Source organism: Cnephaeus nilssonii, assembly GCF_951640355.1.
Source record: "Cnephaeus nilssonii genome assembly, chromosome: 10".
In the NCBI taxonomy this organism is placed as follows: domain Eukaryota; kingdom Metazoa; phylum Chordata; class Mammalia; order Chiroptera; family Vespertilionidae; genus Cnephaeus; species Cnephaeus nilssonii.
The window spans coordinates 3,238,142-3,260,294 of NC_137081.1; the positions used below are offsets into that span (position 1 = coordinate 3,238,142).

The 22,153-nt window shown below is 37.4% G+C and overlaps 1 protein-coding gene across 3 annotated transcripts in view; it reads left to right on the forward strand.

The window, feature by feature from the left end:
- GLS (glutaminase) overlaps nucleotides 1-22,153 on the forward strand; it is a 62,635-nt gene that overhangs the window by 13,139 nt on the left and 27,343 nt on the right. For all 3 annotated transcript variants that reach the window (XM_079782786.1, XM_079782787.1, XM_079782788.1), the window contains exons 4-10: nucleotides 1,667-1,796; nucleotides 3,889-3,968; nucleotides 6,078-6,241; nucleotides 9,415-9,473; nucleotides 17,405-17,437; nucleotides 17,525-17,583; nucleotides 21,739-21,805. In XM_079782786.1, coding sequence (XP_079638912.1) covers nucleotides 1,667-1,796; nucleotides 3,889-3,968; nucleotides 6,078-6,241; nucleotides 9,415-9,473; nucleotides 17,405-17,437; nucleotides 17,525-17,583; nucleotides 21,739-21,805 — 592 coding nt within the window. The remainder of the gene's footprint in view (nucleotides 1-1,666; nucleotides 1,797-3,888; nucleotides 3,969-6,077; nucleotides 6,242-9,414; nucleotides 9,474-17,404; nucleotides 17,438-17,524; nucleotides 17,584-21,738; nucleotides 21,806-22,153) is intronic.

Consider the following 22,153-nt stretch of genomic DNA (forward strand, 5'->3'; position numbering starts at 1 on the left):
GATCTCCTGATTTATAGGACAATGCTTAATCACTGAGTTGTGCTGGCAGGCTGACTTTTTTTTTTTTTTTTTAATGGGAAAATTAGTTCTGAGCATATTGTTTGGAGTATAATCTATTTGAAAGTTGGAGACTGCCTGTTAGTCAATTATTTTTAATGCTAATAACCCTTAAAATTAATAGAAGAAAATTTATGTTGAAAATGAATGCCATATTCATGCATTTTTAACCATATAAGTATTAGAATTAATTTTATGTGTAATAATTTTTGGTCTATTCTCTTTGGGGGGAAAATGAATGGTAATCTTTGCATTTGTATAATGTTTTAATTTTCTTTAAAAAATTCAGGGTTATTTTACTTTTGTAAAATACTGACTATACAATTTTGTTAATTATAAAGCCTCCTTTTAAAAGTGCTGATAATTTTAAATAGTTAAAATAGTTGGTAGTAGGTTAATTTAAATTTGTTTGGCAGTTCTCATTTTCTCATGCATAATTTCTTAAAAATAAGGATGTGTATTTGTTTTGATACAGATACAGCGATTTAAGATCAGGAATTGTCTTAACTTTTCTGCGGAGTAATGTATTCAGTATATTTCTTGCAACTCTTGAATTGCTATTTGGAATATATTGCTTGTTACAAATGAATGCCAAAATTTAATATTTTTTAGATTAACATTATGAAGGTATCAAAAAAATTTATCAAAATTTACTGAAGTAATGTTATCTCTGGAGTAGCAATTATTTCTACATATATAGGTTAATAATGGAAAATAGGACTAATTTTTTATGTTCTCATTGGGGCACATCATTATCACTGAAAACCTATTTTGTTTTATATCTTTTTAATTTTATGTTGATCAAGTGAGTATATATTCTGAATTTGTATTAATAGTTAAAAGTGAGTAGAATAATGTAATTATTTTGGTGAGTCAAATAATATAAATCAAATTATACTACATTATGTATATAATTTCATTTAAAATTCATTATTTTTATAAGCATTTTAATGTTATTTAAGAGACATTAATCTGACTAAACAAAGTTGATTTTTATCTACATTTTTTAGCTTAGAAATGCAAATTTTTCAAAATGTAATTCAGGAAAAATATGTTAAAATACAAACCAGCTTTTTGGAAATACTAGTAATAGTTTTATAGGAACTAAGAGATTAAAGTCTAATTTTTGTTAACTAAATTCATGTTTAAAATAGTTTCATTCATTTTTAGAGAGAGATGGAGAGAGAGAACATGGATGTGAGAGTGAAACATCAATTGGCTGCCTACTGCATGCCCCCTACCAAGGATTGAGCCTGAAACCAGGGACTGGGATAATGCCCAACCAACTGAGCCACACTGGCCAGGGCTAAAAACTTGTTTTTAGATGGTCTTGATATTTAACCTAATGAAATGTTCTGTTATTTTAATCTTTGATATAATTTTTTTGGCAATCTAATTTATTTTGTTATCTTGTTCAACAGCTTATAAGCAACTCCATGAAGGCTGCTTAAAGGAAAGAAACTGTAGAAAGAATATAATTTCTAGAATTTAGTTTGTTGTATAAAATTATTAATTTCTCTGTTGTTTAAATATTCTCCTAATATTGTTATTACCAAGTACTCATATTTGAAGGGCATTCAGTCGACTTATTTTTTCTCACATTCCACAGATGTGTTCAAAGCAACATTGTTTTGTTGACGCAAGCCTTTAGAAGAAAGTTTGTCATTCCCGACTTTATGTCTTTTACTTCTCATATCGATGAGTTATATGAAAGCGCTAAAAAGCAGTCTGGAGGAAAGGTAACATTTTAATGTGAATATTTTCCTAAACCAATCACTTAATAAATTCAACTCAACTTGAGATATAGAGAGTCAAGTTGTTAGTTTTCTTGTGTTTTGCTAATTAACTTTAAATGAAGCCATTGGATAAAGTACTTTTAACATTTTAAATATTTGAGCTTGTTATTTTGGCTAACAAGTAATCTAAGTTTATAAATTCTTGATTTTCAAATTATTGAGATGGCTTTTAAATCTTTAATAAAAAGTAACTTTACTGGGAATTTCTGCAGATATGATATTCTCAAACATTAAATATTTTTTAGTTTTAAAAATCCTCTAATACTAAGAGTTACTAATTTATTTCTTCATATTGAAAGGTTTTAGACAATGAAACTACTGGTATGACCCTGATTAAAGAAATTCTCTATTTCTTTCCCATATTAAAAAATACTCATTCAAATTCCTCTTTTAGACTCTGTGCTTTCCTAGGAAGAGAGAGTACTTGGGAAAACAGATGGGATGGTGGAGACTGAGGGAAATCATGTAGATTTCACCTGTAATTCTCAAAGCTGTTGTGCCCTTAGTTATTATGAATCCTACCTAATAATAGACAAACATGCACATTGGCCATACCTCCGACACGCCCAAAGCCACGCCCACCATCCAATCAGAGTGAATATGCAAATTAACCCAACCAAGATGGCTACAGCCACAGAGAGCAAGGTTTCCTAGGTAACAGAGGAAGCCAAGCTTTCTGCCTGCCCTTGCCAGGCCTAAGCTTCCACTCAAGCTACAAAGTTTCAATTATAGAAGGTAAACAAATTAAAACAGAAATGGCGGCAGAATGGAGCTTGAGAGAGCAGGCCAGGGTTGTCCCCGGCAACGGGAAGCAAAGTTTTCTGCACACCCTGGCCGGGCTCACCCGCTTAAGGCTACAAATTTTCAATTATAACCCCAACAGAAATGGCTGCCGGCCACGGAGGGAGCCCCAGGCTTGGCTCCGCTCCAGGCTATAAAGTTTCAATTGTAGAAGGAAAATAAATCCCAGATACCAGGGCCTCCGCTTGGGTTGCCAGGGGGCGTGGCCGGCCTGCAAACCACCACAGGCCCCTCACTCAGGCCGCCCCACGCCCCAAGGGAACCCCACCCTGATCAGGGACACCCTTCAGGGCAAACCAGCTGGCCCCCACCCCTGTACCAGGCCTCTATCCTATCTAATAAAAGAGTGATATGCAGATTGATCATCACTGCAACACACAATATAGCTGCCCCCATGTGGTCAAAGATCCTGCCCCCAAGTGGACACAAGATGGCCACCACAAGATGGCCAGCAGGAGAGGGCAGTTGGGAGGCACCCGGCCTGCAAGGGAGGGCAGTTGAGAGGGACCAGGCCTGCAAGGGAGGGCAGTTGGAGGTGATCAACCCTGCAGGAGAGGGCAGTTAGGGGTGACCAGGCCGGCAGAGGAGGGAAGTTGGGGGCAAACAGGATGGCAGCAGAGTGGTTAGGGGGTGATTAGGCTGGCAGGCAGAAGCGGTTAGGGGCAATCAGGAAGGCGGGCAGGCAAGCAGTTGGGAGCCAGCAGTCCTGGATTGTGAGAGGGATGTCCGACTGCCCGTTTAGGCCCACTGGGATCGGGCCTAAATGGGCAGTCGGACATCCCTCGAGGGGTCCCAGATTGGAGAGGGTACAGGCTGGGCTGAGGGACAACCCCCCCCTCCGTGCACGAATTTCGTGCACCTGGCCTCTAGTATTGTTATAAAAAACTACAAAGCCACTAAGTGCTATAAAATAAGTATTCATTGGTGGAAACTAAATTGAGATGAAATTTTTGGTAGACTAAAACAGTGGTCGGCAAACTCATTAGTCAACAGAGCCAAATATGAACAGTGCAACGATTGAAATTTCTTTTGAGAGCCAAAAACCGACTTCTGCGCATGGGCCACGAAGTTTCAATCGTACTGTATGTGTGCGCCCGCACGTGGCATTTTGTGGAAGAGCCATACTCGAGGGGCCAAAGAGCCACATGTGGCTCGTGAGCCGTAGTTTGCCGACCACTGGACTAAAGTATTATTTTCTTGTATTATATCTGTTAATTTCTAATATTTTGATTAGGTTGCAGACTATATTCCTCAACTAGCCAAGTTCAGTCCTGATTTGTGGGGTGTATCGGTTTGTACAGTAGATGGACAGAGGTAAGTTTCTTTCAAATCCATGAAAACCATCACTCATTTGTAAAGTATGAAGTCATTTGCAAAACATGCAGGATTTCATGAAGTTTATGAAATTTGTCTTTGGGAAATGCTCACACTATAGGCACAGCCACTGACAGATGAGGGTCTAGCAGAATTATAGAAAGGATAATGATGTTAGGTAACTTCGGAGAGTGATTTGATTTTAAAAAACAAATGAATTAAGGAGAGGCCCTTGGAAAAATGGATGAAGTCGGCAATGTTTTTTTAAGAATGATTTTTTTTATTGTGCTGTGAATCAGACATAAAGATTTAGTATCTTGTTGTAATTTGATTTTGTCAGTTAAAAAGAAAAACTTATTTTTTTCTTCATTTGAGGACTTAGCTCAGAGGTATCACCCAAGGTAATTCTTTTTTAAATTAAAATATAACATAAAATAAGGTATACAACACCTACGTGTATACAACTTTATTTATAGCATAGATGTAATTTACCCTAGATTTTGTGAAAACTAACAGGTCATTTAGCCTTATAATTTTAGGTTTATTTCTGAAGAAAATGTCCAATTAAAGCTTTCCTTCCCCATTTGTTAAATTCTGATCTGAAGTGCCTTTAATCTTTTCGTTATTCTTATTTTCCTCAAGTATTTATAGTAAAAAAAACATAGTTTAGTTTATTCATTTTTGAGATAAGGAATCTCAAGCCCAGAGATCATATAATACTGGAAGAGCTGAAATTAGCACCTAGGTCTCTTAACTTATAGTGCATTTGACTAAATGTTAATTTAGTCTAATAACATTTTATCCTCATCTGGGCCTGTAAAATATACTAAAATGCCATGAAAGGACACAAATCAAGGAGAAAATGTGGCTTTATCCTAATGGAGCACATTCCAGTAGGCAGTGAGGAAATGGTTTATCATGTAACAGAAATGTTTATATTTAGAGAATCATTACTATGTAATGCTTGCACATGGCTTTTCTCTTAAACATTGTGTGTAGAGGTGATTCTTTTAGTTTAGTTTTCTTATCTAGAGAATTTTAAAGACGACTTTGGACTGTTTATTTTATTTTATTTATTTATTTTTTATTAATCCTCACCCAAGGATATTTTTCTATTGCTTTTTCTTTTCTTTGAGAGAGAGAGTGGAAGGCAAGGGGAGAGAGAGAAAGAGAGAGACATTGATGTGAGAGAGACATATCTATTGGTTGCCTTCTGCTCGTGAGCCTGCAACCATGGTATGTACCCTTGACTGGAATCTATATATGTAAAAGCCTAAGGGACAATTATGACTGTTTGCTATGACTCACACTGACCACCAGGGGGCAGATGCTCAAAGTAGGAGCTGCCCCCTGGTAATCAGTGTGCTCCCACAGCCAATCTCCTGTGGTCCCTCCCCCCGGCCAGCCGGCCCCTGTAAGCCCTGATCGCCAGCCAGGCCGAGGGACACGACGTGTACGAATTCATGCACCGGAACTCTAGTCAAATATAATGCAAATATCTCTCTGTAATTAAGCTTATGTTATAATGGCGTCAGTGAGGATTTCTCTACTTCATGTGCATCCCAATTTGGTAATATATGAAGCTTTTTTATTCGGTTTTTATCTACATGGTGATAAATGATTACTATTAGTGCTAGTTATACTGGATGCCATATATAATGGTGCTGGAATTGTAAGTAGATATGGTTGACAAGATGAAGCATTTATTGATAGGGTCTCAGAGAATGGTATTGAATCTAAATTGTGCTCCATTTAAAAATTAACCATGGTTTAGCCATGATTAAGGCTATGAGTAAAAAAACAAGTGACTAGTTTCTAAAAGGGCTAAGTGATTTTATATGATTGAATACAGGAGGGCCATACCTGCTTGCCCTGAGGAAAATTTTTACATTATTAAATTGTCTAATCTGGAATTATTTTATTACCCGAGTACTTTTAAGGTTTGGCTTTATTTGCACTGTTCCTCTTAAAATAAACATACATTTATTTTTTAATATCTAAACTTGTGGTTGAATTATGGGGAAACCATTGCAAATTAGCATTCACATGTAAAAATAACACCAGTGATTCCAGTTTATCCTAATTATTATTTAATCTTCTTTTAAATAGGCATTCTATTGGCGATACCAAAGTTCCATTTTGTCTTCAGTCCTGTGTAAAACCTTTGAAATACGCCATTGCAGTTAATGACCTTGGAACAGAATATGTGCATCGATATGTTGGGAAAGAGCCAAGTGGATTAAGATTCAACAAACTGTTTTTAAATGAAGATGGTAAGAATTATATAAAAGTTGGTCAGAAAAAAGATATCTTTACTATGTAAACCTAAGTGGGTCATTTTTTGGAGGAGAAGAGTAAAAGCATTCATAGTTTCATTTTTCATAGAATTCTGTGAAACCAGTGGAATGTTTTAATCACCTACTTTTTAAATGGTTATTTTAGGCATCTCATACCACTGGAAAGTGGAATAAGGATAAGGTGGGGGTGGGAGCAGGTTAAGATTCTTACTTTATAATCACATAGGGGAATAGCTTTATAGTAAAATCTCACACTATCTGGGATTTGCTATCAGAGAATTCATGGAGTGCAGATGGGAGTGCTAGGTGTGACTGTTACTGTATGTTGGTAATTATTGAAGCTAAAGGATAGATATACATGGGTGTTCATATTTCTGCTTTTGTATATTGTACTAGGGGCCCAGTGCACGAATTCATGCACCTTGAAAGGAACTGTGGCTCTGAGGCTGCAGTGGGCAAAGGGGCGGGTATCGGCCAATCCTCCGGGCCTCCTTGTCACGACCCCCTTCCCCCCCCCCCCCCCCCGTCCCCTGTCTGCCGGCAGCCCCGCTCCTGCTGCCACCCCCACGGGCTGACGGTGCCAGCCCCGCTTGCACCCATTGCTAGTGTAGAGCCGGCGCTGTCAGCGGGTACGAGTGGCGGCTGCTGCCCCCATCGCCCTGCAGGAGCCAGGGGGAGGTGGAGAAGACCTCAGCAGGTGCGAGCGCCAGGTGGGACTGTGGCGCACGGGAGGAAAGAATTTTCAGTAACCACCAGAGGCTCAACCCAATGACAGTGGCCCCCCCCCCCCCCCCCCCCCGGTCTGGTGCCCCCACTCACCTGCTCATCCCGCCGTGGCCGGCCATGTTCCGCGCCCGCTCCCTGGTTGTCAGCGCATGTCATAGTAACCGGTTGTTCAGTTGTTTGCCGTTCAGTCTATTTGCATATTAGCCTTTTATTATATAGGATAGGACTGGACAGGATAGGATATATTTGAAAACTTCCATATGTTTTAAGTGGTAGCCCTGATTGAGATAATGTTTTTGCTTTTTCTGTTTTGTAACATTTAATATTTGAAAGAAACATTTTACGTTAAATAGTTAGACAACTAACAAGCCTTATTACTTTGTAGGGATCCAAAAGAAAAGGGAAGACAAAGGTAGTTAGTACTTTTGGTCCCTTCGCAGTTGGTGTTTTAAATCTACATATCAACGTGTAGATTTGTTTCTATCTTTCCATCTTTCAGGCACATGCTAGGTTCCTCATTGTGTAAATTAAGATAATTGAAAAAAGTGAGAGTGAGGGAATTCAGTAGTTGCAGTAATGGTTTGGAATAATACTTTTGTATTTTTTCTTTATTTTGGATAAAAATGAAATGTGATTTATAGTCATTGTTTTATTTTTTTTAGTGAAGTTAAAGGGTATTTTCTCAGGTTTCTTTTCCTATTTGAGAATGATTACATTTTATTCTTTTATCATAATCTTTCTAACCTGATGCTACATTTGACTTTATGGAGATTACCATAAACTTGTAACTTCAGTAAGGACAGTACATGCAGAAGTACTTTATTTATTAAATTCACTGAAATCAAGTTTTAATGTGGGGAAAAAGATTTAATATGGAAGAAGAAAAATTAACATTTTTCTATGTAATGTAAAATAGAATAATCTAGGAGGTTCTGGTGAATTGATTGGTGGTGGTTGTTTTTTTAATCCTCACTTGAGGATTTGCTTTCATTGATTTGTCGAGAGAGGCGGGGAGAGAGAGAAAAATTGATCGGTTGCTTCCTGTACGTGCATGGGGCCTCGGGGAATCACCAGGGCGGGGTGAACAGTGATTGTCAGGTTGATGGGACTTGGATATGGTGCTTCCCTGCACCGCAGCAGCAGGGCTCGGCGGTGAAAGCATGGCGCCTGCCAGCACTTGTGTCTGTGAGAAAGCTGCCCCTCCGGCCCTGCCCCAAAGCCAGACAACTCAGTTCCTCCCTGTAGGTCTTTCCCTGGTGCCTTTTGAGCTGCTGCCTCTGCCCTGGGGCTCGGAGTGAGTCCAAATAAGTCCACATGCAGGCCCTTTCATAGGAGTGCCCTCCATCTTAACTGTAATCCCTGCTGGTTTTCACAGCCAGAAGTTGTAGGGGTTTCTCTTCCTGGCACTGGAACCCTGGGCTGGGGAGCTTGGTGTGGGTCTGGGACCCCTCAGTTTTCAGGGGGCCTCTGAGCTGCGAGTTTCCCTCCTAATTTTTAACTTACACACGGGGGTGTGGGACAAGCCTGTTCAAGTCTCTGCCCCTCCTACCAATCTCCATTTGGCTTCTTTATATCCTTAACTATAGAACTTCCGCTCAGTGTGAGCTCATGCTGTTCTCAGTTATGGCTGTACTGTAGTTTAGTTTAATTTTGATGTGATCTTTGGAGGCTGCCAGTACCACCTTTACCTATTCTTCTATCTTGACCAGAGTCCTCTATTTAAGCGTTATGACTTGCTGGGGTGCTGGTGCTGTTGTTATCCTAGTTTACAGATGGGAAAACTGATGCAAGGTGAAGATCAGTCAGTTGTCCATAGTCATATAGCTAGTAAATGGCAGAATTAGGACATTTGGATGCGCTCTTAACACTACTAATCACTGCCTTCTGTACATGAATTTTTGTTCACATATATAATTATTACTAGAGGCCCAGTGCGCGAAATTCGTGCACTCGGGGGCGGAGGGTCCCTCAGTCCAGGAGCCCTGGCGGGGTGGGGGTGGTGGAATGTCCAACTGATGGCTGGAGCAGGCCTAAGCACTGCTGCGGAGGCGGGAGAGGCTCCTGCCACTGCTGCTGTGCTTGCCAGCTGTGAGCCCAGCTCAGGGCTTCTGGCCGAGCGGCGCTCCCCCTGTGGGAGTGCCCTGACACCAGGGGGCAGCTCCTGTGTTGAGCGTCTGCCCCCTGATGGTCAGTGCATGTCATAGCAACCGATCATTCCACAGTTCAGTTGATCTGCATCCTCTAAGATAGCAGCTTCCTAGAGGTGCATTACTAGTTTGATATGTAAGTGATTTTAAGTGCATTCCTCCACACTCCCCACCGTCCCCCCAAAGAAATAGATATATGTTCACGGGAAAAACCTATGCATTGCAGAAAATGATATCAGGTATTCGAAATAATGCTATTGCTTTTATGTGTTTCAGATAAGCCACATAATCCTATGGTAAATGCTGGAGCAATTGTTGTGACTTCATTAATAAAGGTAAAATGTTGACATTTCCTTTTTACCTAATACATTTTTTAAATAACTAAAGCATAATGTGAATTTTGGGTTATTTATGTAGAACTATATAAAAAGTTTTCTTTTGGTGATAAATTAATCTTTTGGTATAAAATTAGGATATCTATTAATGTAAAAATAAGTGATATAATTTGAAAACAGATGACTCATTATAAATTTCAACAGTTATTCTTGACCTGAAGATCTGGCAAAAATTCAAAAAGTCTCTGCTGAACAATAGGCACAAGTTTTTCTTCTTAAAGTTTTGTTATTTTTTTCTTTTCTGTTCCTTTTGGCTCTTTTAAAATGAACAGATGTAAACAGAGTTAAAAGCATTTTATTGTTTAATGTTTGTCATCAACATATATAGGAACAAATGTTCTGGTACTTTGTGTTAAGGCAAAGTACATTTACCCTTTAATATTCTCAAGTCTTTTACATTTTCATGAACTCTAGTTATGATTTTCATTTGAACTTGTTTTATTTGGTTTACTTCAATCATACTAATATAATAACTGAAATAATTAAGACTTATTCCAATTATTAAGTTACATTATTTTTATTATGCTTTGGTTTGCATTATATGTTTTAATTTTTTAAAAAAAATTTTAGTGTCTGGTTTGCCTTAATAATTGGAAGCTCTAATGTAATGTTTGAAATTAGTATTTGAAAATAGTTCTGTTGTGTGATATTGTTTAGATTTTAATTTTATAAATTTTATTTATATTCAAATAAATTTCATTTGTATTTGGAACATTTATGTGCTGTCTTAGTAAATCTGTGCCTGTGTGTTCCAAGCTTGAAAAAGTAAATGTATGGCTTTGTAGGTGTGTGACTGAGGATGGGCTATCTTGGCTAGACAAAGAATGTTTGAATATAAATTATGCTCTTGGCCCAATTAATAAAAATTCATCTACTTTGTATGCTAGAAATCCTCTGTTTCATGAATTTTATATACTTATGAGAAGAGGCCTTTAAATTAGAAGACTAATCTTAAGAATATGTACGTTTAGCTGCTATTTTAGGGCAAATGCTTTGAAACTATTGACCCACTTAATCCTTGTAACTCTAGTGAGGTAGCTACTATAGCCAAGTGTTATTTTTTAATGTAACTAATTCAGTAAGCTATGGAAATTTTCATTTTGTCCATTATCTAGTTATTTATGACTGTTTAGCATAAGAGAAAAGTTGTCATTTTGAGGCGAAAAGAAACTATTTGTCTATTGTAGAAAATTATAATATGAATATGTGCTAGGCACATCCCTGCCTTCAGGTGGCTTACATTATAGTGTGGAGTATACACAAATAAGTGGGCCCTTACCATGCAGTGCAGTAAGTACTGCAATGAGAGAAAAGTCTCATTAATAATAGTTAGATTTGAATAAGTAACTTGAATTAGAGGTGAGCAAATTTTTAATAATATATGTGTTAATAATGCTTAATGAAAAAACTAGAATGGTTCTGAACCTTTTGTGAATCTTCCCAGAAAAAATGTTCACATGCCCTGATTTTATGTAACTTTTTGGGGAGTTCACAGACCCTTGAAGCTGATCTATGGATCCTAGTTTAAGAGCTCTAACAATAGTATCAAGAAAGGGCATATGCAGGTGCCTTTCTTAACTGCATTCATCTTCTGTTTAATGATTCCTGGGTTTAATATACCACACTGCAAGGCCGCATGTGGGAAATGCATGTGTGGTCATACCATACCGTCACTTCATTAGTTTCACTTACCATGGTCATTCACAAGCCATGAACTTTACATTAAGCCATATTAATGTGAGCACTTAGAAACAGAGTTAAAACACACATACACAGTGTGGTTCAGCGTCCAACAGAGCAAAAATTTAACTGAGTCATCTTGTATTTGCAAATTTGATCAGTGATTTTAAATTTATAAAAGTTTCAAATTTACTGGAAATGAAGCATTAGGGTATGGTTTATATTTAAGTTCACTTTCTTTGAATTTTTATTTTGATTGGTTTTTAGAAAGTGTTTTACAAGGGTTTTTTGTTGTTGTTGCTTTTTAAATGACCTTTATCTAAATCTAGAGGTACATCAGGGGTAAGCTTATAATACTTAGACTCTTCAAAAAAAGAATTCAAAACTCTTATATTAAATGTATGTAATCTCTGCGAGTCATATGGTCATGTACTGTTTCTGAGTTGGTCATTGAAATTGGGGTAATGAAACCATAGCCGACAGGTTCTTCAAGCCCAGCCCTCGTACTTTACATATGTGCAGCGAGGAAATGGCATGGGTTTTAACTGCAGCAGCATCGGGCTTGAGCTAAATCTCCTGATTTTTCTGTTTGCTGTTGCCCTTAATTACATCTGTTTCTTTACCTAACACAGTTATATTGTCCAAGAAGCAGACATTTTATTTTCTGAATTTTTATTTATACAAAAGATGCAAATTTATTGGCTTAAAAGCACGCCTAATTTTCAGTGGAGCATAGTCATTCTTGAGACAGCAGTTGTAGAGCTCGGCCTTTGCTCAAGGAGCACCAGAGTTTGGGTATTTTATCATGGCTACTAGATTAGTTAATGTCTTTCAAGCTATTTTTTTTTTCTCGTTCAAATTCAAAACTGTATTATGATGCTATTAAAATAGTCTCTTCATGTTACTGCCATTCACACACACACACACAAACACACATACACTAAGTAGAGTCTTTAGTAAGACTCTTTATTTCATAATTTTGTAGTATTGATATTTTTTCCTTGTAGGATTGGTGGTGATCCTCAGGAAATGGGGCAAGAGGCAGAACAAGTGTTCAAAAGGATTAGCAGATTGTGGAAAAAAGGAGGATTTGGACAGAAGGAACCTGTTGCATAAATTCTTAACTACTAAACTTTTAGGAAACCGCCAATATTTAACATTTTAAACAAAGCTATATAGGTAAATACCTTCATAAAAGAAATGTCATTTTGTACAGAAAAAGAACATAATAAATAAAACATAAAGGTATTATACCTCCTCTCTTTATTTCTATGTTAGCTACTAAATTTAAAGGAATACTTTTTGATATAGTTTGTTTTATTGGATGATGATGATGATGTGATCACTTGATTTAAAGAAAAGAGGAAAAGTAAATTTGAAAGGAGCACTGTTACTCTGGGTGGAATAGTAGTAGTATTATGTAATTTTTTTCTTTCCAGTGGTAAAAGTTTCGTGTAGTTGTAAAGTTAAGCCTGGTAATAATAACTTTTAATAAAGTTTTGAATTTGAAGGTTAGGGTACAAAAATGAGGATAACATATTACATGATTATTGCCACACTTCTGCTTTTTTATTTTAAAAGAGTTACATTGTCTTCTTTGTTTACGTATCTCTATTCTAGTGGTAGTTTCCAGTGTTTGTCATTTGAAGAAGCTGATTTTTAAAATCAGAAGTATTTTTTAATTTAAAAAATCAGAAGTTGTTTTCCCTTCTTTCTCTTAAAAGGAGTTACTCATGCTCCGTGAAAATCTGCCTGCTGTGAAGCTCGGTTTGCTTCTGTCAGCGATAACCTGTCAGGCTGGCTGGAAGCCACATTTGTAAGGCAGTTTGTGGCTCTGGGGCGCAGTAGATGATGCCTTGGGCTTGCTGACGTGCATAAGAAAGGGTGGTATTGGTTTATTACTTCATGTTTATATCAGTTGGTGTATTCAACGTTTCTTTTAAATGAAAAATAATTTATTGCCAAAGATTTCACTTTTTTTTGTTGCTTTATTTTTAAGCAGATTTATTGGCTTAAAAGCACGTCTAATTTTCAGTAGTGCATAGTCATTCTTGAGACAGCAGTTGGTGCTCACTGTCTGTAGAGCTAGGCCTTTGCTCAAAGAGCACCCAGAGTTTGGGTATTTTATCATGGCTACCAGATGTGATTCTCTTTTTTAGCTTTTTAATTAATGTCCTTCAAGCTATGTTTTTTAATCTATGAAAAAAATAGTTTTAAAACATTATTTTTTTGTCTGTAACACTTATTAAAATACTCCATGTATTTAGCTTTTAAAGCATTCTCTATGGCAAGGTTAAACTTGAGAGTATCTTATAAAATTTTTAGTTATTTTGTTTTGCCTTTCTTCTAGGCCTCTTTTCTCTGAGATCTATTATTGTCAGTTGGCTTTTATATCTTCATATTTTATGGACAGAATCAAGTTATTTACATACATGCAGTGACTTTGAATGTCATTTTTATATTAAATTTATTCCTGTTAACAGTGATATTTTCACCTGTTAAATTGTATAATACATGATTTAATTCATGAGTATGTTGTAAAAACAGGCTGTAAAAACACTCTAAGTAATAATAGTTATATTTTATCAGCCAGTGTTAAAACTCACTGCCTCTTTATCAAATTTTCATTCATAAAATTTCTTTAAAGGAATGGAAATTCTTTAATATCTTTGGTAGATATGTTTATAGAAAAATAAATATATATAATTTTCTAATCTCAGGGTCTGATTACTACCTTTTCAAACAAGCCATGTGGCTTGCTTTTTTAAAGTCATTTGGTCAGCCCTGGCTGGTTTGGCTCAGTGGATAGAGCGTCGGCCTTCGGGTCCCAGGTTCAATTCCTGGTCAGGACACAGGCCCAGGTTGTGGGCTTGATCCCCAGCATGGGGTGTGCACAAGGCAGCCAATCCACGATTCTCTCCCATCATTGATGTTTCTCTGGCTCCCTCTCCCTCCCTCTCTGAAATCAATAAAAACTTTTTTTTTTAAAAAAAAAAAGTCATTTGATCAGTGGATTAAAAATTTAGTGAATATATTTTGTCTAGTTTTTTTTTTTTTTTTAAAGTTTTCCTGCTATACTTAATGTAACTTTTCAAGATTAAAATAACACGATATCAGGCTGGTCCGAGTGCAGTGGTGTCTTACAAAAGAACACGATATCTAATAATGCTGCAGTGATTTAAAACTGGAATAAACATATTCCTGGTCCTAGGGTTTTTTCCCCCAAGAGTAAAAGGCGTATTAATAGGTTTAGATTATCAGTTTTCAAATCTCAGTTTTCATATATGCTTTTTTAGAAGTTAATCTGCCTTTAATCCAGGTTTCCTCCCATTTTCCAAAAGAAAGGTATACTTCTCATGTGTCCCAAATGTTACTATGGTGTACTGCTTCAGGTTCTGAAAACCTGTTGGGCACCAACAAAAGAGAACATTTTGAAATAATGGACTCGGTGGCAGTGAGGATGTGAAGCACTGTAGTAGCAGGTCCTCTTGTAATACCAGGTTGTTTCCCGCTCTTTGGTTTCAGCAAAATAGAAAGAGGATCTTAGTTTTTGTAGCAGCAATAAGCATAATTTTTGAGGATTACTGACTTTTGTATGTGATGAGATAGATGTGTAAAATACTGTGACGTTGCTTTAAAACCTTTCCTGTTTCTACCTACTCACTTGTTGTCAGTGATACTTCTCAACTTGTGCATCTATAAAAATTTAAAATAGTGAGAAAATTAAACGCGTCCTAGTAGTAGAAAATATCCACTGATACATGAACTAATTAAAAATCAAATACTGTTTTAAGGGTAAAGAAAATATTCTTAAGGATGAATTTTGTAAATTAACATGAGAAATTATTCGCAAATAGACTTTTTCCCTTTAATATTTAATGAGAATCCTCAAACATACACAAAATAAACAGAAGAGTCTAACCAGCTTCCCCCCCCCCCCCCCCATATACCTATGACCATTTTTAATTTTCACATCTGTTCCTCCACCGCGGTGCACTGCTTGATAACAGTGATGGGCTTTTTTAAAGTTCACATTTGCTTATTTGTTTGGAGGTATTTACTCTATTTTGTATGTATTTTTTCTAATATCTTTACAAATAAATTTTACACAGTAACTTTTTCAAAAATAAAAATAACATGACATCTTATGATTGTTTGGGTTCATGAAGTCTTTCCAAGAGATACAGGAGCAAGTATATTTATTGAGTTACATTAAATGCTATTTCCAGGATAGATAATAAGAATAAACATTAATCAAGTGCTTTTACATTTAAACAGAGAAGTTTTGGAAAGACTTTTTTGAGTCAACACCATCATTCAAATATTTTATTTTGATTTTTTGCATAATTTGTCTAGAATATTTCAAGTAGCTTACTCAAATTTTTTATAATGATAGTCATTGGTAAATATCAAAGTTTCTTTTTAAAAAGCATAGAAACAAAAGTCAATCATACTTGATTTTAGTAAGCTACAAGAAGGTGACCATAGTCTAGGATTGGAACGGTTTTTCTTTTTCTTTTTTTTTTCCTTCTATTAAATACAACAGCTAAATAAAGAAAATTTGTGTTAATTTTATAGGGCACAGTTTATGTGAGAGAATGAAAGTTCAATATAACTTGTTTTACATTGATTAATTGTATAACCAGTAATTATTCATGTGACATCACAATGCAAATGCTGACATCCAAAAGAGTTGTGGTTCTTTTTATTTGTTTTTTTTTTTTTTTGGGTTGTTTTTATTTTTTATGCTTTTTCAAAGGTTAAAAAGGTTTTTGTGGTTTAAATGTTGTTACATATTTTACAGCATTAGGATCTATGGAATATTTTGACAACTGCAACAGTTCAATGAAGTTGGTAATTTCTTCTTTTAATTATTTTTTCATTGAACAGCTTTGGAGTTACAGTTCTACATTTTGATTTCTGGTGTCTTATAAGGAAAGAAAACTTAAAATATGTCAGAAGAACGCTTTAGAGAAAAGACAGTGATTACAATATGGCTTTAGCTAAATTATTCTTGTTTAAGTTTGTTAATACCTAATTTGATGAATAAATGTGGTGTTCTTTCTAGCAACTGATTGTATATGTGGATTGCACATCCTTTCTTAAATGAAAAGATTTTTAGGATTCCACAGATTGTCAGCCACATTCTAATCTGCTTATAAAGTGGAGAATGAACCTGGCTTTATTCAATTAAATAATACTCTCATACAGTTTTTCCCCCCCATAATTTTAATTGTAATGTTTTGGATTTTTTTGAAGGTAAAATTAAAATTTTTCACTTTTAAAACTATAGTTGTCAAATTATTTTATTTTGAACATGTTTTAAACTTAGAGATGTATTGTTTCTTTTGGGTGCACATCACCAATTAATACGTTTGATTTCAGATCTACAACTTACTGCTTTGTAAACTTCGCTGAGGTAAAATGCAACCGTTTGGCTACTTGAACTGATCTACATTACATAGGTTTTACCTATTGACATTTGCAGTAGCTAACATGTCAGAAATAGAAGCGATGAAACAATACATCTTCTATATTCTGAATTGGCACAATGCTAAATACAGACATAGCTAATTTTTTAGAGACTCTGAAATACGTTTTTTTTAGTTCAGTGTTTATTATATAACAAGTGAGATATTAAAAGTAGAGCTTTCTCTACACTAGTAAAATCTATCCAGAATGTTTGCATATACTAGAATTAAAATATTAATTTTGCAACATAACTCTTTTTTCTAACTCTTATATATTGTTTTAAGGTAATTTAAAAATATAAGTAGATTGTTCTTAATTTAAAACCATACTTACTTTTTCTCTAAGGGTGAAACTTTATTTTAAGTTTTTTAAAAATATGAAATTAACATTGTCTAGCAGATTATCTGTTGTCATGAAAGATATGGGATTGGGAGTAACTTGTATTTAAAATTCTATAACTTTGGGTTGGGTAAAGTTATACTTAAAATAAAGCATTCCCTTTGTAACTCAGATAATTTTCAACATATGGGTATTAATGAAAAAATATGTATATAATTTATGTAAATATTAGGTTATTTTAGAAGCATTTCCTAGATTTAAAAGTACTAATGCACAGTATATTAATTTTATGATAGTTTGAAATTTTTATATTATATTCATTTAAAACTTAAATTGTGGTGGTACCTTCACTAATGTTTTCATGTCTCATTTCTTTGTAGCAAGGAGTGAATAATGCTGAAAAATTTGACTATGTAAGTGCAATATAGAATTTAGTTTTCATACTACATTCTTTATATGTTTGTTTTTTGATACTGATATTTTTAAATTTTGGTTTATAGGTGATGCAGTTTTTGAATAAGATGGCTGGTAATGAATATGTTGGATTCAGTAATGCAACGTGAGTCTGCTTTATGACTTAGGATTTTATAATGGGCTATTCCTCTTACCTGCTTTTTATCAACCTCTCTCCTTAGTAAAAAATATATGTGTATACATACACACACACACACACACACACACACATACATATACATACTAGTGGCTTGGTGCATGAAATTCCTGCACGTGGGGGTCTGGGTGGAGGTTGGTTCCTCAGCCCTTCTGCACCCTCTCACAATCTGGGACCCCTCTGGGGGATGTCTGCCTGCCGGCCGGGGCCTTCCTTTATTCCGTACCACCCTCTGGTGGTCAGCGCATGTCATAGTGAGTGATTGAACTCCCAAGGAGACACTTTGCATATTAGCCTTTTATATATATATATATAGATATGTAAATGTACATTCATGTGGGTGGCTTTTATTCTGAACTGTTTGAAACATCACGACACCTCACTTTTAAATAACTTCGCCTGTGTATCCTAGGAATAAGGGCATTTTCCTACGTAACTATAGTACCATCGACACTTGACATTAACATGTGATATCCTATCTAATAAAAGAGTAATATGCAAATCGACCATCACTCCAACACACAAGATGGCTGCCCCCATGTGGACACAAGGTGGCCTGCAGGGGAGGGCAGTTGTGGGCATTTGGGCCAGCAGAGGAAGGCAGTTGGGGGAGATCAGGTCAGCAGGGGAAGGCAAGTTGGGAGGGACCAGGCCTGCAGGGGAGGGCAGTTGGGGGTACTAGGCCTGCAGGGGAGGGCAGCTGGGCTGGGGGGAGGAGCAGGCCTGCAAGGGAGGGCAGTTGGGGGTGACCAGACTGGAAAGGGGGGCAGTTAGGGGTTACCGGGCCAGCAGGGGAGGGCAGTTAGGGGCAATCGGGCCAGCAGGGGAGCAGTTAGGCGTTGATCAGGCTGGCAGTGGAGTGGTTAGGGGGTGATCAGGCAGCCAGGCAGGTGAGCCGTTGGGAGCCAGCAGTACTGGGGGATCAGGCCTAAACGGGCAGCCGAACATCACTTAAGGGGTCCCAGATTGGAGAGGGTGTAGACTGGGCTGAGGGACACATACCCCACCCCCACCCCCATGCACAAATTTTGTGCACCAGGCTTCTAGTTAATATATAAATGTCCTCTAAATGCCATAAACTAACCAAGGAACTAATCATGGTCTCTTGTCTTTTAAAAGTAAAACAGTCTGCCTGCCTCAGGCTCTTGCTTTTAAAAATTTTATTAAATGGCTTTTTTATTTTTATTTTTTTAATGTGCCAGTCACTTGCTTTCTAGTGCAGGAATTACCTAACTTTTTCTGTGGAGGACCAGGTAGTAAATATTTTACCTAGTAGTCTCTGTTACAACTACTTAGTTCTACTCTGAATAGGAAAGTAGCCATATAAATAAACCTTCTTTATAAAAACAAGAAGCAAGTTGGAACTAGCCCATGGGCTGTAGTGGATATTCCGTTTTTTATAGGTCTGGTTGTTTCCTTGTGATTAGATGAAGTTTAAATACTTTTAGCAGGAGTTCTAATTAGGTGATGGTTTGTATGTTTCAGAGGGCAAACATTTTCAGGTTGTCCGCCTTACCAACTTTTATTCATCAGCTTAAGTAACTTTCCCAGGAAGCTTTTTATTAATTTCATCTCATCCTTCTGTGCTCTCATATTTCATTGAACTATTTCTATATCTTGTCTTTGACCCATTGTCACCATTAGACTCTGCCTTCCTTAAGACCTGGGTAGAGTGAATTCACACTATTTCTCTTTGTTCCTATCAAGTCTGAAGATTTGCACAACTGCTCTCATTTTTGGGTCATACCTTTCCTTTCAGGTCTATCATCACTACCTCAATTTGGGCTTCCTGTACCTCTCATTACAGTAGTCACCTAATAACATCATTCATCCTTTCTTTTCCCCCTTTCCCAAACTGATGTCAGAGCCAGCCTTCTAAAATGTAGAGTTAACAAGGTAGCTTGTTTGAAAGCCTTTAAGCTTTCATTTTGTTGGCATTCAAGAGCTATTACATTTCTTAGCATTTATCAGTCTTGATAATTTGGTCCTAGTCTCCTTTGTTAAGTTTTTTTTTTTTTTTAATTAATCTTCATTGTTGAGATTATTTCAGAGGTTTCACCCCCATAGTTCCCCTCCACCCAGGACCTTGCCACCTATTGTCTGTGTCCATAGGTAATACATACATGCATATAAGTTCTTTGTCTAATCTCTTTCCCCACACCCCCTTCCCCCTGAGAATCGTTAGTCTGTTCCATTTCCATGGCCCTGATTCTATTCCATTCACCAGTTTATTCTGTTCATATTTTTTATTCGTTTGATTTTTTAGATTCAATTGTTGATAGATTTGTATTTGTTGCTACTTTGTTCATATTTTTTATCTTTACCTTCTTCCTCTTCTTAAAGAATACCCTTCAGCATTTCGTATAATCCTGGTTTGGTGGTGATGAACTTCTTTAGCCTTTTCTTGTCTGTGAAGCTCTCCCAGTCATCTGATGTGGACACTCTAGGTCCACCCCTTTGTGGGCTGTGTGCACAGTCTTGTTGTAGTTGAGCCCTGATTGCTGTTGGTGTCACTGGGAGGAATTGACCTCCAGGCCAATTGGCTGTAAGGACCAGCTGTGACTACAGTGGGAGAGCTGCTGTGCAGGCGATACCCCTATGGAGCAGGACTTGCTGCAGTGGGGCTTTTGTGCTCACTGAATCTGCCCCTTGAGTGTGTCGCTTATAGATGTAAAAGTTGTAATCTGGTATGGTCTGATACTGACCACTGGGTACACTGGCTCTTGGGTCTCCAGAGGTGCAAAGTCAGCCACTGCCTGGGGCCACCCAGCAGGAGCTACAGAGAGATCTGCAGATTCCTCCTCTTTGTATGGGGTTTGGAAGTGCCCAGACGAGGCCCAGCTGTGAAGCAAGGCAGGATGATGCTTGTGCTGGGTCTTGGGCCTTTTGATAGGTTTGTGGCTCCCTTTCCCAGCTGCAGCTTTTTAGCCTGAGCAAGGACAGGCCATTCATATGCAAAAGCTGTGGGGTTGTAAAATGGGTGGGGTGGGGTCTCAGGGAATCACCAGGGCAGAGCAAACAGAAATGTCTGGCAGTCAGCCCTGCAACTGGGGAGGCACCTCCGCCTGGAAGATAGCCACCCTCATGTTCCTGCCCCGATGCAGACAGTCAAGTTTCTCCCCATATGTGTCTGGGTCCCCCAGAGTCTTGCCCGGCACTGGAGCTCAGAGCAAGCGGGAGCTTGTATGTAGTTCAGTTCAGGGTGCCAGCCTTTGAACCAGCCCGTAGTTCTTACTGCCCGTAGGGACACCCTTCCCCAGCTCTGGGGTCCTGGGCTGGGCTTCTTGTGTGGGCTTGGGACCCCTTGGTCCTCCCAGTGGCCTCCACGGAGGCTGTCTCCCTCCCGAGTACAGAAGCAGCCCACACGGGTGCTGGACCAGCCCATTCTGCGCCTCCACACCTACCAGTGTCAGTGCGCTTTCTTCTTGACTTCTCTCCCTGGATGATGGTGGTTCTGCAGTTCAGTTGTAATGTTGATGTGGTTGTGGGAGTACAGGCATTTCCCCACACCGCCATCTTGGTTCTCTCCTCCGTTGTTAGTTTGATGTTTCTCCACTCTTCTCCATAAATCCCATTCCCCAGATACGGCAGAATATGTGCTGTGTTTCAGTGAAATGCTGTATTTTATACCTTTATAACTTGGTTCGTGCTGCTGCCTGGGCTGCCACCTGAAATCCGTAATCCCGCGAAGGCTGTAAGGCCCATTCCATGTCCCCCCCCCCCCCCCCCCAGTGTAATTTCCATGTGTTCCCTTAGTTGGAATTGACTGTTTATTGTACTTTCGAGGGAGCTAGAAAATTCTGCATTTTTTAGTATATTTTAGTGGTGGAATATTTGGTAATTAGCTTCTTTATTCAAAAAATGCGAAGATTAGAAAGCGCCTAGCTCATTTTAACCTTTTTACAGCTGAGAAATTTAAGATAGGAGGTGTCACTGAAATGACTCGCCGAAGGCCACATAGCTAGCAAGCCTATACACAGAACTGGGACAGAGCCAGCATCTTGACCATGAGGTCCATGTTCTTTATACTGCACTTGCGTATACAAATTAAGCTACAGAACCATACTTTACAGAAATAAAGCAAATGTTATTTTTTTCTTCTAGGTTTCAGTCTGAAAGAGAAAGTGGAGATCGAAATTTTGCAATAGGATATTACTTAAAAGAAAAAAAGGTTTTTAACTTTTTTGTTCTATTTCAAGTTATTCTTTTACTTAATAAAATGTATGAAGATACATGCTAAGAACTCAACAATCGATTTTAAACAATTACCTACTATTTAAGATTCAGAAGTTTTTACAAAATAGCCTTGAGTTATGCTATCAAAATGTTCATGTTATTAAATTGATTTGTATCTGGCAGTATTCAAATATTTGACTAGTTATGTTAATGCAAATTTTGTGTAAGCATCACCCATTTACTCAAATGCCTGACTATTGCTGATTACACTTGATTTTTTAAATTTTAAGTGGCTCGTCCAGTAACTTGGCTTATGAATTATGAATCAGTTTATATTTTTCAG